Here is a 17,389-nt window from a genome sequence, read left to right on the forward strand (position 1 = left end):
AAGCACTTTGATTGACATTCTCCCTTTGTATGTGTCATCAGAGGGGGGAAGCCGTACCCATTAATGACCATCTCTCTCTCATCAGCATAGACAACCCTGAGTGAGAAGCAGCCGTCCGCCATTTAGAGTTTTCACCTGCTCAAGATAATGTCAGAGGCATTATAAATGTGGAGTTTAGGATGCGCTAATACAGACAACCTTCTTCTGAGACACTTTTTCTTTAACATTTTCAGATTTTCACAGAGAGAACGTTACTCCTGTTTTGAATCTGCCACTATGCTGACACACAGGCATTTGTAACTCCGCCCTCTTCTGAAAAAGAGCACAATCTCATTTGAATTTAAAGCGACAGTCACCAAAATGACACATTTAGGATCAAAGCCTAAAGGGGTCAGTTTCAGAGAGTTATAAAACATTATTAGTGATGTATTTTGAGCTGAAACGTCACATATACATACACATACACACTAGGAACATCAGAGAGAAGGGGTATAATAGGTCACGCTTAAACTCAATCATATGGCCACATTTGTTTGGTGGTGGATCATCATTATATCATTTATCATGCACTCTAACTGACTTGAATTTTCTTTTGTCCATCTTGAGATGCTGGGATATCTCTGAATGAACGGGATCAAATGAACGAGACAGGTTGCAGCAAAGAGAGCCAACATCCGCAAATCAGGTCAGTTTTTATTCTTCAGTCATAGGTAGGGCCAGACGGAATCTGCGGACGTTTTTTGCTATTTCTGCTGAGAATTTTGGTAAAAGTCTGCGGATTTCTGCTGAATTGTTTTGGGAGTATCATAACTAAAACCTTAATATGTAAAATAAAACTTAATATCTTTTTAACTTTTATTAAATTTTTTAAATGCAAATCCAATTAGATTCACTCTATTAGGTAAATAAAGCAAGTTTGTCATATAATATATCTAGTAAAAGACACAAAATATTACTGTACAAACTGCATTGTAAATAAATCAAATGAACATTTTCACATTAGTCAATAACATTAATGAAATTAATTTTAAAAAACTGAATAAATATAGATGTACACACATTTACTCTAGTAAATAAACAGAATTAATGATGGGCTAAAATTTTTTGTTAAAATAATTATTAGTTAAAATTAATTATTTGCACAGTAGAATAAAATGGCCCAAAAATGTTATATTTATTTTTTTATTATATGTGACTCTGGTTTTATGTCTCGCAGCTATATTTGTGGAAATAACCAAACATACATTGTATTGGATCAGTTTTCTTTTATGCCAAAAATCATTAAGCTATCGAGTAAAGATCCTAATCCATGAAGATATTTAGTGAATTTCCCTCTGTAAATATGTAAAAACTACATCTATCTATTGCTAATTTGTATTACTGAAAACTTGGACAACTTTAAACTTGAGTTTCTCACTATTTAGATTTTTTAACCCTCAAATTCGAAAATTTCTAAATAGTAAAAGGAGTGTATATTTATATAAAGCATAAATCTAGATCCTCCCCAAAAATACAATTATGGCTTGTTTTGTGGGCCAGAGTAACATATTATAATTTAATTGATAATATTTTTATATTTTCTAATAACCAGCCAGTATCACTGTATTATTATTTATTTATTTACTATGTTAAAAATTTTAATTATTTTAGCCTAGTTTTTTTGTATTTCTGTGTATCTTTAAAACATTTTTATTCGAGTTATTATAGCACTTCAGCTTAAAAAGAAATATTTAACTTATGCGCCAAAGCATGTTTTCTTTTTTTCAATATTTACAGTGCAAAAAAAAATATTAATCTGTCTTCAGAATAATTACAAAAAATGTAGTAATTCAGGAAAGGAATTATCAAAAAAATCAATGCTGTTATCAAGAATATTAATACAATATTACTATAATTATATGATGTTCTTCTTTCAGAGTACTGAACTCAGATCAGTTGAGTGCTCCAGAGAGTAAGCAGTACTCTTTAGATGAAAACACAGAACGCAGGAACCACTATCTGGATTTGGCTGGAATTGAGAACTACACTTCTCGATTTGAAGGTAAAAGCTTGACCTTCATCCTTAAAATTGTGCAAACAATTTTTCAGATTGAGTTGCATCTATAGTGTTTTGGTGCATTTCACAGAATGTGAAACTATTCATATTCATAAAGGCATTTTTTTTAGGCATTTTAGCCTCGGGTCTGTAAAACCAGTAAAAAAAAAATTCATATAAGTAGGTGACGGTTACTAATCTGTAGTTGAATATTTTCAATAAATGTTATATTAGATTATGTCTTTAGAATCATCACTAGTGGCTCGCACCACTAGCGTGTTGTGGGGGGCACCCTAGTGGCAGTGGGGCCCTAAGAAGCCGCTTAGTTCGCTTATAGCAGGGATGTCCAGACTCGGTCCTGAAGGGCCGGTGTCCTGCAAGGATTAGTTCAATCCCCAATCAGACACACCTGGGGCCTCATGTACGAAGACTTGCGAGTATTTTAATTTAGATGTACAAACACAATATGTGTGTGATTCGGCGTACGCAGTTTTTCATACATCTGAATTTTTTACTGCATACGCACTTTTACAACTTTGTCCGAACACAGTAAAAATTTCAGATGTATGAAACACTGCGTATGCCGAATCACACGCATATTCTCTTTGTACATCCGAATTAACGTGAAACTGAGCGCACGTGCACGAGCGCAAAACCCCTCCCTGGCTCCTCCCCCATATGAATATGCTAATGACTCTACTTTGGGAACATCAAACGAAAAAGCAACGGCAAAAGCAAGCAAAAAGAGAAACTTTGAACAGAATGTGAATTGGAGGTGCTCCTTTCGGAGGTAGACCGAAGAAAAACTGTGTTATTTGCAAGTTTGTCGTTGGAATGAGCTAGTTGAGTGATTTGATCGACAGAGACAACAAAGCTAAAGAGGGTGGACATCAGCAGCGTGAGTAGCGTAGCTTGTAAAGCGCATGGCAACATGTTTTGACACTAGCATTCATAAACCCGGTTCGAATCCAGCGTCTGATGAACTCATTCTTCTTTTTCCCAACGCTGCATATCAGATTTTGCCTACTCTTCATCACGAGGAACGCAAGTAGGAATCATTAATCAGTGCATGTATTATGTTAAAGGGCCATGAAACCCCCTCGTTTCAGCAGGGTGTTTTCACACCTCTACTTTGGAAAAAGTCAGAAAAGTGGGCGTGTCCAGCTCTGTTTAGGGGGGAGTGTCGGAGGAACTAAAGTGGGATGGTGTGGGAGTGTCTATTTGTGCACGCGCGAGTTTCAGTCAAAATACACACACATGAGAAAGTGATGGTGTTTAACCTACATGGACATCTGTAGTCGAATTATTTGCCAAATTATTAAATGTTGGACTTTAACTGCAGTTTGGCTCTTTCATTCAGGGAATTCATTCACGCCTCTCGCGACAAACGCGATATTTGATTCGAGGATCTGCTCTAAGCGTGTATTTTTCATGCAATGTTTGATACCGCACGGCGAATGAGAGAAAAAAAACCTCAGCATTTCCCGGAAACTTAGATGCACACAGCAGGTAGCGTCAGAAAGCAGCGTGTGTTATTCCGGTCACAAAATGCGGTGCTAACATTTCTGCACTCAGTGCAATAGTTAACTTAATTCGATACGAACAAACTGAATAAACAAAGAGCACTGGTCGCTCACTTACCAAATCTGTAGAGACAGGACAATCACCAGCAACTAGAGCCGCGTCTATATGGAGAGAATACTACAAGCGAATCCAGATTTCAGCGTTTGTAGATGAGAACAGCTCTCAGGTAAACAATAATCCTCCTTAGACACGTAAGTTATTGTTGAGCGTTGCGTACACTGTTAATCCACACGTGAGTCTGAGCTCTCACAGAGAGAAAATGAAAACGAAACTTAACTGCAGCAAACTATAAAAGCAACACTTCACGCTTGTTTTGCCAACACAACGTGGCGTCTTTGTGGTGTAAGCATGGTGACACTAATGAATATTAATGAAGTTGCACAATGGAGCGCGCTGATTGGTTTGAACCAAGCCTTACTCATGCATTAATGCAGCACACTGTAAGACGTAATAAGACTCACTCTGGCACAGACGTCCAGTCTGCACGCTGGAATACACGCTATTATGTCATGACCGTGACGCAGCTTCAAAAATTCGTTTCAAACCGGAAGTACGAATTTGCTTGAAATAACGCAAAAACAACCAATTTACACTTTTTAGTGAAATATAGGTGTCCTAATAGTGTTTTTAGCAGTGTGGGACACACATACAACTGTCAACAGCTCAAAAAATGTGTTTTGGTGTTTCGTGACCCTTTAAGGGCATTTGAGCATCACATATTATTTGCACATTTATTGATTGGAAATGTTTATGATTCACGTTTGCAAATTTGTCTTCAGGTGGCGCCTTTATAGCTGTGTGCGTGCAGTCGATCGCTCTGATTAGATTAGGAAAACCGGCAATCGCTGCAAGTTGCGCTTTAAAGTTTGGCTGGTCAACTGCATGGTATGAAAACCTTATATACCTGCTAGACATGCGGATGATCCCGTCCCATACAGCTGCCATTGCACAGCTCAAAGATACTTTGTAGTGTGCAATTTAACTTAATTGCCTTTTGGAGTCGCCAATGGAAATAAAACAAACACACAAGAAATGCACAAATACCAGACATGTAGTTGACGAGGACCAATGCACATTCTCACATTCATTTCATCGTTAGTAAATCCAAACTTGAGCGTGAAACCTGGCATATGCAAAGTTTTTGTGCGTACGCAGTGTTGATACATGAGGCCCCTGACCTAGCTAAACATGCTCTTACTAGGCATTCTAGAAGCTTGGAGAAAGTTGGAGCTAAAATCTGCAGGCTATGAAATTTACAGACAGAAGTAATGTTAAAATTTATAATTATAATTTTTAATACGTAATTAATAGTTACATCTGTACAGTCTGTGGATGCACTTCATACAGATGACAGTCGAAAACAAATAGTTTAAGGCGACTAACAATATTGACCTTAAAATGTTTAAAATAAATAATGACTGCTTTTATTCTAGCCTAACTAAAACAAATAAGACTTTCTCCAGAAGAAAAAAATATTAGAGGAAATACTTTGAAAAATTCTTTGCTCTGTTAATCATCATTTACCAAATATTGAATAAATTCTTCCACTTTTCGATGTTTGACTTCATTGGTATACTCCATCTTGCACAAATATTTCAACTCTTATTACTTCAGAAACATCTGCAAAGGATCCTCCTCAGGACGCCCCATCATCCCGTGTCCATCATCGTCGCTCTCAACCTGAGACCTGCATCCGTGTGGATTCCTCTGGTAAATCCCTCCCTTTCCTCCGGTCGCTCCGCAGCCGCAGCAAGTCTGTGGGTTACACCGCAGCCACAACCAAACCCAGCAAACATCACGGGCATCACCCCATAACACGGTGCCATCCGTCCCAACAACAGCAACAGCACCCTCTGCTGCACAGCTCCAGCAAACGCATGCGTGCCCGAGCCCGAGAAACTGCATCACCGTCCAGAAACCCCCAAGACAGAGATTCAAACTGCGGGACGGCTCTTCAGCCTGCAGGACTCATTCCCGTTTCTCAAAGACATGAACACCATCATCACCATGAGCATCACCATCATCACCACCATCATCATTACCACCCGGCGTAAGCCTGACCCAACTACACACTTTCATAAGCAGTGTTATTGCTCTTATAAAAACAAATATGCTGGTGTTTCATCAACCGTATACACTCACATTAATCATTTCGCCACCAAAAAGGGTTGAACCACTTTTTTTAGCGTCATTTTGTTTTATTGTTTTGTAATTATGTGAACAGAAAATATAACCTGGGGTCTGTTCTTCGTACTTTGCTTAAATGATCTAAGATGATTTGGCAGATCCTGGATCTTTTCATCTTGATAACTGATGTCTGGCTAATTTGGTTCTTCAAACAAGTTCGCGAATCAGATTAGAATGTCTGGATGAACTGATCTGAGATCGCTGCGTGTGTTGTGAAGGACTGATCTATTGATCCTCGAGATCATGATCAGGCTGGTGGAGGTGTAAAGGTGTGGGGGGTATTTTTTGGCACACTTTGGTCCCATTAGTACGAGTTGAGCGTCGTGTCAACGCCACAGCCTACCTAGGTATTGTTGCTGACCATGTCCATCCCTTTATGACCACAGTGTCTCCATCTTCTGATGGCCACTTCCAGCAGGATAACACACCATGTCATAAAGCGTGAATCATCTCAGACTGGTTTCTTGAACATGACAATGAGTTCACTGTACTCAAATGGCCTCCACAGTCACCAGAGCTCAATCCAATAGAGCACCTTTGGGATGTGGTGAAACGGGAGATTGGCATCGTGGATGTGCAGCCGACAAATCTGCAGCAACTGCGTGATGCTATCATGTCAATATGGAGGAAAATATCTGAGGAATATTTCCAGTACCTTGTTGAATCCATGCCATGAAGGATTAAAGCAGTTCTGAAGGTGAAAAGGGTCCAACCTGATTCTAGTAAGGTGTACCTAATAAAGTGGCTGGTGAGTAGGCTGCATTGAGTGTTTGTTTTGAACCAAAGGTAGTCTTTGCAATCATATTGCATGCTTATGTTGTGAATTGCGCTGCTAATATTATAGGAAATGGCATGCTTTATAACAGATTTTTGGTTAAACTAAAATACAATCAATGTACCAAGAAAAATAAAAGATTAAATTAGGAAAATTGCCTTCATTTATTCACCTTTCTTTTTTATTTTGTTGAACTCAAAAGATATTTTGAAGAAACCGAAAGCTGTTGACTTCCATAGTATTTGTTTCTCCTGCTATGGAAGTTATTGGCTGTGTGTGTGTTCAACAGGAAACAGAAACTCATAAAAGTTTGCAAGCGCTTGATTATTTTTAGAGTGAACAGTATGCACACTCGCACACTTTTTTGTTGTAAAATGTTCATACACATTTTGGCTTTGAATCAGATTTGGTGATGTTCATGCTTCTTAAAAGACTTTATTTTTAATAAATACTGTGGGAAAAATCTGTTAATTTTGACTGGGAGTTTTAAAGGGTGCGTTAGTGACAGCAAATTAGTGGGAAAAGATCATTAATCCATTGTCAAGCAGCTTTCTGTTTTTATTGACCTTTTTTGACAAATTCAGATGACTGAGAAGCCAAATGTAGCCCTTTAGCAAAACTCAAAATTGGCCAGATTGAGAATCATATTTTGCTTGGAAAATAAAAAATGGGTCTTTTTTGTTTTCCTTTTCTTTTATTTATATTTACACTAAGGGTCAAACGTTTGGGGTCAGTAAGATTTTTAAATGTTTTAAAATAAGCTTCTCCTGCTCACCAAGTCTGCATTTATGTCATCAAAAATACAGTACAAATTGTATAATTGTATATTGTTATTGCACTATAAAATAACTGTTCCAACGTCTTTTATCATTTAATTTAATAATTTATTCCAGTGATTTAAAGATGAATTTTCAGCTTCATTACTCCAGTTTTTATTATCATTATTATTAATATAATATTAAGAAAAGCATTAATGACTGGAGTAATAATTTTATTTAAAACTTATTTACATACAATAAGAAAGTGGTTATTTAAATATTAAATATATAAATATTTAACAATGTTTTTACATTTAATAAATGCCTTCTTCATGAACAGAATAATCTTCTTTAAAAATCATGGATTTATTGTGTTTTACTGTGTTTTACATTTGTCTTTATATTTTTATATCGTAGATATTTATTAGTAGATATTCAGTCTGTCCAGCTTAAAGCAGAAGCTGCTCTTTTGCAATTTCCATGCTTGAATTTGTTTTTTTTTTAAAATAAAAAAAACTGCCCCCAAACTTTTGACCGGTAGTATATAGTTGAAGTCAGAATTATTAGCCCCCGTTAATTTTTTTCACCCAATTTCTGTTTAACAGAGAGAACATTTTGTCAACACATTTCTAATCATGATAGTTTTAATAACTCATTTCTAATAACTGATTTATTTTATCTTTGTCATGATGACAGTAAATAATATTTTACTTGATATTTTTCAAGACACTTCTATACAGCTTAAAGTGACATTTAAAGGCTTAACTAGGTTAATTAGAATAACTAAGCAGGTTAGGGTAATTAGGCAAGTTATTGTCTAAAGATGGTTTGTTCTGTTGACTATCAAAAAAAAAAAAAATTAGCATAAAGGGGCTAATAATTTTGTCCCAAAAGCCGAAATAAAAAACAAATAGAACTTTCTCCAGAAGAAAAAATATTATCAGACATACTGTGAAAATTTCCTTACTCTGTTTAGGAATCATTTAGGAAATATTAAAAAAATTAAATAAACTCAAAAGGGGGCTAATAATTCTGACTTCAGCTGTGTGTGTGTGTATATATATATATAGAAGACAGCAATGTATTATTTTAATATACCATTATTGAATGTTTAACCCAGAGAAATTTACCTACAGCCAGAGAATGTCATTGCATCTACTATTGTCTCATCATTGATGATCATTCAACATGTTTAGGTAAGTGACTTATTTTTATTTATTTATTTATTTATTTTTTACAGCCGTCCAAAACCTAATTGCTTTTTAACGCGTGTGTTAGTGTGTTAGCCATGAGACTATGAGACAGCTGCTTCTATAAATAACTAACAACCTCCCTCCTCTTGCTCTCACTCAGCACTGTTCTGTTCTCAGGCTGACACGCATGTAAACCCTATCTGAAAGAGAGCAGAAGAAACAAACACGCCACGTCTCCAAAACCTGACCGTGAGCTTGACCTCAACAACAATGAAGACCCTAAAGTTCCTCTCAGCTGAAGCCTTCGTTCAAACCGGCCCAAACGCACGTAGAAACCTCCACTGCTTGTCCTACAATCTCTACCCAATCCTCTTCAAGGCTAGTTATCTGCACGAGGAGGCTTCGTTTCTCCACGACCTGGTGCAAACGTGGCCTCTGACTGAGCTGAACTTGCGTAAACTGTTAGGAAAGACGGCGGACTGTCCTGAAGACCTCACGTGCAGCACTTGCAGGCTCTGTCTTGAAGCGTTTCTCACAGGTTTGAGGGACTATGTGCTTCAAGCTTCAACCACTTACGCTAAAATCCTGCAGGTTGTGGATTTAATAGGCATTCGAGACACTGAACACCAGATTTGTCAATGCAGACGGACTCTTGGGCGTTGGGCGCGCACTGAAATGCTCACCCGAGTGTGTTATGAGACTATGGTGTCCATGCAAGCCGGCCAATCAGCACCGTCTGCGTTCAATGTGGAGGTTGACGTCCGATTAGATGCATTTGTGACCGGACGCAATTACGAGGTAGTCTCTCAGGCTCTATTGCTGCGCAGACATTGCCCGTTGAAACTGCAGTTTGTTGGTCTGCGCGTGGATTCGTTGAGTCTCAGGAACCTGTTTTACCTTCTGAAGCTGGTGGAGTCTCACGGCCCGCAGAAGCTGGAGGTGGTGCACAATGTCCATCTGGAGGCTCCACATATTGAGGTGATGCTGTCCCAGCTGAAGTTCCCTCGCCTGCGCTCGCTCACCTTCCCCGCGCAGGCTCTGAATGTGCACCGGCTGGGATTGGAGGATCAGGATCTCATGAGGGTTCTGGGGGAGCTGATGAGCAAACTGACTGAGCTGAGAGAGCTTTATCTGGGGTTCTCCACGCTCACTGGACACCTGAGGAAACTGCTGAGGTAAAGACACAATGCACTGCAAAAATTAGGTATATGCACACAGACTTTTCATTTTCAGTCAGCCCAATTGCCACATTTAAGATCTGATTTCTTTAAACATCAGTGCTATTCACTGCTTGATTGAAGATTGCTGGGTCGAGCCTCGGCTTAGTTGGCGTTTCTGTGTGGAGTTTGCACGTTCTCCCTGCGTTCGCGTGGGTTTCCTCCGGGTGGTTTCCCCCACAGTCCAAAGACATGCGGTACAGGTGAATTGGGTAGGCTAAATTGTCCGTAGTGTATGTGTGAATGTGTGTGTAGATGTTTCCCAGAGATGGGATGTGGCTGGAAGGGCATCCGCTGTGTAAAAACTTGCTGGATAAGTTGGCGGTTCATTCAGCTGTGGCGACCCCGGATTAATAAAGGGACTAAGCCGACAAGAAAATGAATGAATATCTTTAAAGTATGGAAATGTATTTCACCCCTAAAGGAGTATTTGCACAAGCTGATGGTAAAATCTGAAAACTGAAACAGATGCTAAGCCAAAGAAAAATGAAGTAATGAATCTGTTTTAAGTCTATGGGCTCTATTTTGAAGGCAGGCACTTTTTTCCAGGGGTTTCACAATGACTGTAAAAAATATGGACGACGCGACAGCCCTTTTTCCCATTGAACGCCTTGAGGGCAAAACGCCTGCTTGACGGGCACAAACTGTCGCAAAAGACTGCTGAAATTGGAGCCAGACATGCGCAGAAGGATTGTCTGATGGAGCCAGAGGAGGAGCCGCGAAAATGAGCAGAGTCGAGCTTCCAATCAAACGCTTTATGTAAAATCAACTACGCCCCCCGAACTTCTCAGCATGCGTTTGCTGTCATATCAACACAGATGGATGTAATAACGTTAACAAATATGAGGGTTTTATATATTCAATCGCGCCAGCTCCAGGCCGCAGCGTATAACTTACTCGCGGCGTCGCGGGCTGATTCCGGCTCGCATGCGGCAGCGCCGGCTCGCTCGGCCGCCGCATCTGGCTCGATTGACTCGGACTGGAATCGGGCAGTGAGTCCAGGCATCCGGAGTAGGTCCAGCAGAGGTAACATTAGTCAGTCTGAGCTCTAAGAGATAAGTCTCCGGCAGGCGAGAATCTAACGTTAGCCGGAACTGTGTTTTGCTATCTGGGTGGCTAGGCGTGTATCAGCAAACTAATAAAGCCCGAAAAAAGCCCTGAACTTAGCGAATAAACAGTGTTCCACCAGGATCATGTATGTCAGAAACTATAGTTTACTGCTGAACTCATTTTGTCATGGTAAAATAACATAGAAATCGAATAATAACATTTTAGTCTACTTCAGTCTCCTGCCGAAGCTCAGACGCCGCGCTTTGAGAAACTGTCAATCACAGCTGTCAACCACGATGACACGCCCAGCATTAAATTACTGCTAAAAACAAACTGTTTACAAAAATGAAGATCTGCACCTATTTCAACACAATAACCAGTGCCTTAATCGACCAGAACTATCTTTCGGGACATTTTATTGCAAGTGTAATATTTTTTTTTATTTGGGCTCAAGTCTCCTTCATTAACACGGAGGAGGCGGGCTTTATGACTTGTACTGCAGCCAGCCCCCAGGGGGCGATCTAACGGCCGAAACCTTCACTCGAACGTAGACTTGCGGCACACTTGGGGTTTCAGTACAGCGTAACCTCTGCTACGTCATCGGGTGGGCGTGGCCTATCTGTGAATTTGCATAGGTCACGGATTATGCGCAGATTGTGAAAACAGCCGTTTGATCCAGATACCTGTACGTATTCGCAGGGGTTTCGTGTCCAATGCCTTTTATATGCAGTACAAAATAGCTGACCTGATCGCAGGTGTTTCATGTGAAGTCAGTGTATGTTATATTAAACAAATTAACTTAAAATACCTCTCAGATTACATTAATACTGTTATAACTTAAGATACCTGTCCCGATCCCACGGCTTTTGTGTCAAATACTTTATATATCATATACATTAACATCAGATACCTGTCCTGATGCCAGGGGTTTCATGTATAATTACTTTTATATTAGTTAACATCAGATACCTGTCCTGATCCCAGGTGTTTCATGTATGATCACTTTTATATTATATACATTAACATCAGATACCTGTCCTGATCCCAGGGGTTTCATGTATGATCACATTTATATTATATACATTAACATCAGATACCTGTCCTGATCTCAGTTGTTTTGTGTATGATGACTTTAAATAAAAATAGAAAATAAATATGAGTTATGTTAATTAACTAAGATCGAGAAAGAAAAATTAACCACGATTTATTACAGAAAATGTGGTATTTATTTGTTTAAACATGACTGAATACCATATTTTAAACTACAAAAACACGGTTAATCTTACCACAACCATTATTATTTGGTTTAAAATGGAAGTACAAAAGCCCAGATAGAGTAAAACGGAGTAAAACGAGGTCAGCCGTTTTTGCTAATGAAATCTTTAAAATATAACATTATAAAAACAAAAAAATAACCTGTATGATTGTTTTTTTTCCTCGTTATCCACCGCGGTAGGTTCTTTATCCATAATCATCCTGTTTGAAATGACCGCGCTAAAAAGAACCTGTACTGCGCATGATCGGTGACCTCTCAGTATTGTTTTTTTTTTTTTAAGGGGGCGTTTCCCAAACACCGACCGAGCCACGCCCATTTTACGTCGTGGTAATGAAACCCCTGGAATTTAGTGCATGCCCTATTTTGAAGGTCCATGCGCAGAGCGCAGGGCGCAAACGCTTTCAGGGCGTGTCAGAATGCATTTTTGCTAATTTAAGGACGGGATAATTTCGCGCCCCGGCACATGATCTAAAAGGGTTGAGTTTATTTTCTTAATGAGTTATAGGTTTGTTTTGAGAATAAACCAATTAGTTTCATCTCCCATTCCCTTTAAGAGCCAGCTGCGTCGTGCCATAAGCGCATTTGCTATTAACATGGTGTAAAGTAAGTTCACTTTCGCTTTTGCTCTCGTGGATAGGGAAACCTTACCGCACAGACATCAATTATCCTATAACTAATTAATTTAGTTTGTTAAGCACAAAGATTTGTTTCAAAACTATTTCTAAATTCAGTTCTAATTTCCAGCAAACCAATAAATGAACAATAATAACGAAGTGTGCTCAAAATACTGAGTAATATCCTAAAACACATGCTGTGCCCCATATGGTCTAGAACCTGCAGGTGGGCAAATCTAAGCTTGTTTTTAATAAAACAAATATAAATATGGATATAATAAATAATACTGCTAATAATAATAACATTATACAAAAGCAAATTGTTATGAATGAACTGAAAAAGCCTCCCGAGATGAAGAAAGTAAGGCAGCGGTTTTTAAATTTATGTAGGCTAGAAAATAATATGTTTTGTAATATTTTAATAATTTATATTTATATCCTATATATATCCTTAATATATTATATATTTTTCATATCTAGAGATATTTGTGTATTGCTCTACATCTTGTGTGTAGTGTGTAAGCCAGGCGCACTTTGCGCCAGACAATAGATTGACATTGTTCTGGTCTAAAGATCAGACTATTTAGTTTCTCAAAATAGCAACCCGCCAAAACACGCCTGCTTTTTAGACCAGAACGCCTATGGGCGCACATATGAGCGCAAATGCATTTGCTATTTTTAACAGCGTACCGCAACACCTCAAAATGACCCTTGCGCCGAGCTGAAAGTAGCAAAAGACTATTACGCCGTGCCTTGCTCCACATTGCGCTGGGTGTATGATAGGGCCCAATGTCATTCAATTTAAAATGATTCAGTTTAATTTAATTAAGCTTCAACATTTAGGGCAACCTTTTTTTGCTGTATACAGTAGGTCTTTTTAAATTAGTCTAATCAGCTGTTTATCATCAGTGTTGTTGTGTTTGCTGTGTGTTTGTTGTGGTGTTCCAGAATTCAGACAGCTGCCCTTCTGTGAACACTAAGTAGGGCACTACGTGACTCTGGAACACAATGCGTTCGGCATATATAGTGTAAATAGCAGCACACGTGTCTCATACCAGACAAAACACAGTCTGGGCCATGATATTCATTCAACCTAGACCTTCATGGAGCATGTGGACTGATATAAATCGGTGCCATCAGCCTTTGTGAGCTCCTTCTTTGCTTGACTTTTTTTTCCGATTCAAATCTTTTATTTTCTTCAATGATTTAACAGTACCATCAGTTTGCGCATTTTTACCTCCTTTTAACGCCCCCTTTTTCCTCCCCTCCCCAACAGCGACTATATTTAGATGTTGCTATCGTAAATCCAGTAAATACAGATGCATACAGATAATTCATTCAGTGAATTGAATGAGTTATGTGAACACAAATCGATTAAGTGAAACAAATTCACAAATTCAAGTGGATTAAACAAAGCATGTTTAACTTGATGTACACGTAGACATCACTTATATATAAAACTGCAGGTTAACAGTGTTCATGTATTATAACAGATATTTGATTGTAATGTAATAACATGCCCCTTGTAAAGCAGCTTTGAAACAACCATTACTTCTCAACCATTTGAGATTTGAAACAACCATTACTAACTCTATCAAGCCTCTTCAGCTGCTCCAGAACAGGTCTTCAATGAACCTAAACGAGCACATGTCACTCCGCTGCTAGTCCGTTTGCACTGGCTGCCAGTTGCTGCTCGCATCAAATTCAAAGCTCTTATGTTTGCCTTCAAAGGTACTTCTGGCTTTGCTCCTTCTTATCTGCTCTTACTTCTGCAGATCTATGTGCCCTCCAGAAACTTGCGTTCTGTGAATGAACGTCGCCTCGTGGTTCCATCCCAAAGAGGGAAGAAATCACTTTCGCTCACGCTCACGCTCAATCTGCCCAGTTGGTGGAATGAACTCCCTAACTGCATCAGAACTGCAGAGTCACTCGCTATTTTCAAGAAACGACTAAAAACTCAACTATTTAGTCTCCACTTCACTTCCTAATCTGCAATTGCCTCTCTGGATATCACACTAACTGTACCCAAAAAAAAAAAAAAAAAACTAATACTACTAATACTTTCCTTCTTAGACTTTACAGACCTGTTACTTGCCTACAGCACTTATTCATTGTTGCTCTTATAGCTGTGTAAGTTGCTTCCTTGTCCTCATTTGTAAGTCGCTTTGGATAAAAGCGTCTGCTAAATGACTAAATGTAATTATTGTGAAAAGCACTATACAAATAAACCTGAAATGAATCACGAGTTGTTGTTTCAGCTCATTTTACATAAGTAGTTAACACAAGCAGCAAAATCTTTTTGTTTTTGAGTGTAGCATGTAACCAAAGCTTTATAATCAATGTTAATATAAATTTAACTCTGCTCTTTTTGGTATTTTTTTCCTACTAGTCCTCTAAATACGCCACTGGAGTGTATCGAGCTGGCCAACTGCAGTATCAATGCTCTGGACATGGCCTACTTCGCTAACAGCCTGCACAGTGAACACTTAGTAAAGCTGGATCTGAGCGGCCATGAGGTGGCAGATCTCTTCCCCAACACCTTCCGGAAGCTTCTGCAGCGCTGCTCTAGCACACTCATAAGTCTGGGTCTGGAGGAGTGCGGACTTGATGATGAGAAGCTGGATCTGCTCACCCAGGCACTAACACCCTGCCACAGCCTGCAGGAGCTGAAGATCCTGGGCAATCCTCTGACTTCTGCTGCCCTGCGCCGACTATTCAACACGCTGGCCAACGCTTTCCCCGCGCTCAGGTACAGAAAGTCCATTTATTATTCTAGAATTCTGGGTAACAGGTTAAATCAGGGATCACCAAACTTGTTCCTGCCGATTTTAGAACCAACCCTAATCAAACACACCTGAACAAGCTAATCAAGGTCTTACTAGGTATACTTGAAGCATCCAGGCAGGTGTGTTAAGGTAAGTTGGAGCTAAACCCTGCAGGGACACCGGCCTTCCACGACTGAGATTGGTGACCCCTGGGTTAAATAATGGTCCATTAGTTCAGTGTTTCCCAACCCTGTTCCTGAAGACACACCAACAGTACACATTTTGTCATCTGAGCCATTGGCTGCGTCCGAAACCGCATACTTCTATACTATATAGTACGCTAAAATCAGTATGTGAGAAGTACCCGGATGACTTACTACTTCCAGCGAGATTCTGGAGTGCGCATCCCATGCATGCTGCAGTGGGGATCGAAAGTTTGGGCACCCCCAGGTAAAAATTTGTAGTAATGTACGTACAGAAGCCAAGGAAAGATGGAAAAAATCTCCAGAAGGCATCAAATTACAGATTAGACATTCTTTTAATGTCAACAAGTTAGATTTTATTTCCATCATATACACTTTCAAAATAACAGAAAACAAAAAATGGCGTCTGCAAAAGTTTTGTCTGTCTGTCCATCAATCTATATCTCTCTCTGTCTGTGAGACTTTTTTTCTGTGAGACTGAGACTTTTTGTGTGCCAGTAGTTTTTGTGGTGTAAAACTAGTTTTATAGCTGACAGGTCAAAATTGACCCAACAACCATTGTATCCTAAATGCCTTCATGAAAAAATGAAAATTAAATATTTTTTCCAATGTAAATAAAGTAATAAATGCATGTATTTTTCACATCCTCATAAACATGCATGCACATACATGTTTTTTAAGACATATTTACATGCACTTTTTTTTTTTTTTACATATAAACAAACATTTACATATGTATGCATGTTTATATGTAAAAAGTACATGTATTTATGTATGCATGTAAATGTCTGAAAAAAATGCATGCATCCATTTATGCATGCATGCATGTTTATAAGGACATGAAATACATGTATCCATTTATTTATGCATGTTTATGAGGACATAAATACATGAACATTTGTCTTTACATACATTCATACAGTATACAGGTAGGCATGTTTATATGAATGCATGCTTGTAAACAACTTTTCTTTTTTTTTTTTTTTTTACACATACAATTTGACTTAAACAGTAAATGATATGTGCAAAGATACCTCACGAAGGAAAAACAATACTGATGAATGTCTTCTTGTATTATCTGTCAGATATGTTGAGCTGCCTGTGCCTCGAGACTGTTATCCAGAAAGTGTGACGTACCCGCTGGATGATCGGACTCTGGTCAACTACGACAGTGATAAGTTCCAGCAGGCCAGGACTGAACTTGTTGGCATTCTGGAGCGTGAAGGGAAAGGACACGTGGAAGTCTGTACGCCGTTACTCGGGGTCTACGATGCTGACATCAACGAGACCAGTAATGAGCTGGGGGTCTCCATGCTGAGCTCATTCAATAACGTCATCGGAAGCTTCATTGATACGGTTAACACGGTCACTCAACGCAGAGAGCATAGACTGATGGAGTAAGAGGATCACAGTTTCTATATGTATTACGGGGGAGATTTTCACATTGAAATATATATTTGGTTTTAATGTCACTGGCCATTTTGTTAGGTACACCTTACTAGTACCAGGTTGGGCCCTTCTCCTTCATGGCATGAAGCCCGTTGGCAATGGCAATCTCCCGTTCCACTACATCCCAAAGGTGCTTCATCGGATTGAGGTCTGGTGACTGTGGAGGACATTTGAGTACAGTGAACTCCTTGTCATGTTCAAGAAATCAGTCTGAGATAATTGGCACTTTATGACATGGTGTGTTATCCTGCTGGAAGTAGCCTTTAGAAGATGGGTATACTGT

General features: G+C 39.1%; 3 protein-coding genes across 7 annotated transcripts in view; 2 read left to right on the forward strand and 1 right to left on the reverse strand.

Annotated features, from left to right (window-relative positions):
• The window catches only part of LOC100500933, a 35,063-nt gene extending 28,328 nt beyond the window's left edge, over positions 1 to 6,735 (forward strand). For 2 of the 4 annotated variants that reach the window (XR_015515658.2, XR_015515659.2), the window contains 3 exons: positions 42 to 685; positions 1,917 to 2,041; positions 5,234 to 6,735. Coding sequence is in view for 2 of the 4 variants with exons in the window: in XM_087293842.2 (XP_087149968.2) it covers positions 607 to 685; positions 1,917 to 2,041; positions 5,234 to 5,673 (644 nt within the window). In the remaining 2 variants the exon portion in view is untranslated. 4 annotated transcript variants of the gene reach the window in all.
• Positions 1 to 17,389, reverse strand: part of ppt1 (palmitoyl-protein thioesterase 1 (ceroid-lipofuscinosis, neuronal 1, infantile)) — an 847,627-nt gene that overhangs the window by 305,728 nt on the left and 524,510 nt on the right. The window lies entirely within an intron of this gene.
• lrrc14b (leucine rich repeat containing 14B) lies at positions 8,684 to 17,058 on the forward strand. Of its 2 annotated transcripts, NM_001045113.1 has the most exon segments (3): positions 8,803 to 9,707; positions 15,079 to 15,438; positions 16,743 to 17,058. In NM_001045113.1, coding segments are annotated over 3 exon segments (1,581 nt in total).

The sequence above is a fragment of the Danio rerio genome, chromosome 19 (assembly GCF_052040795.2).
Source record: "Danio rerio strain M-AB ecotype USA chromosome 19, GRCz13ab, whole genome shotgun sequence".
Lineage (NCBI taxonomy): Eukaryota > Metazoa > Chordata > Actinopteri > Cypriniformes > Danionidae > Danio > Danio rerio.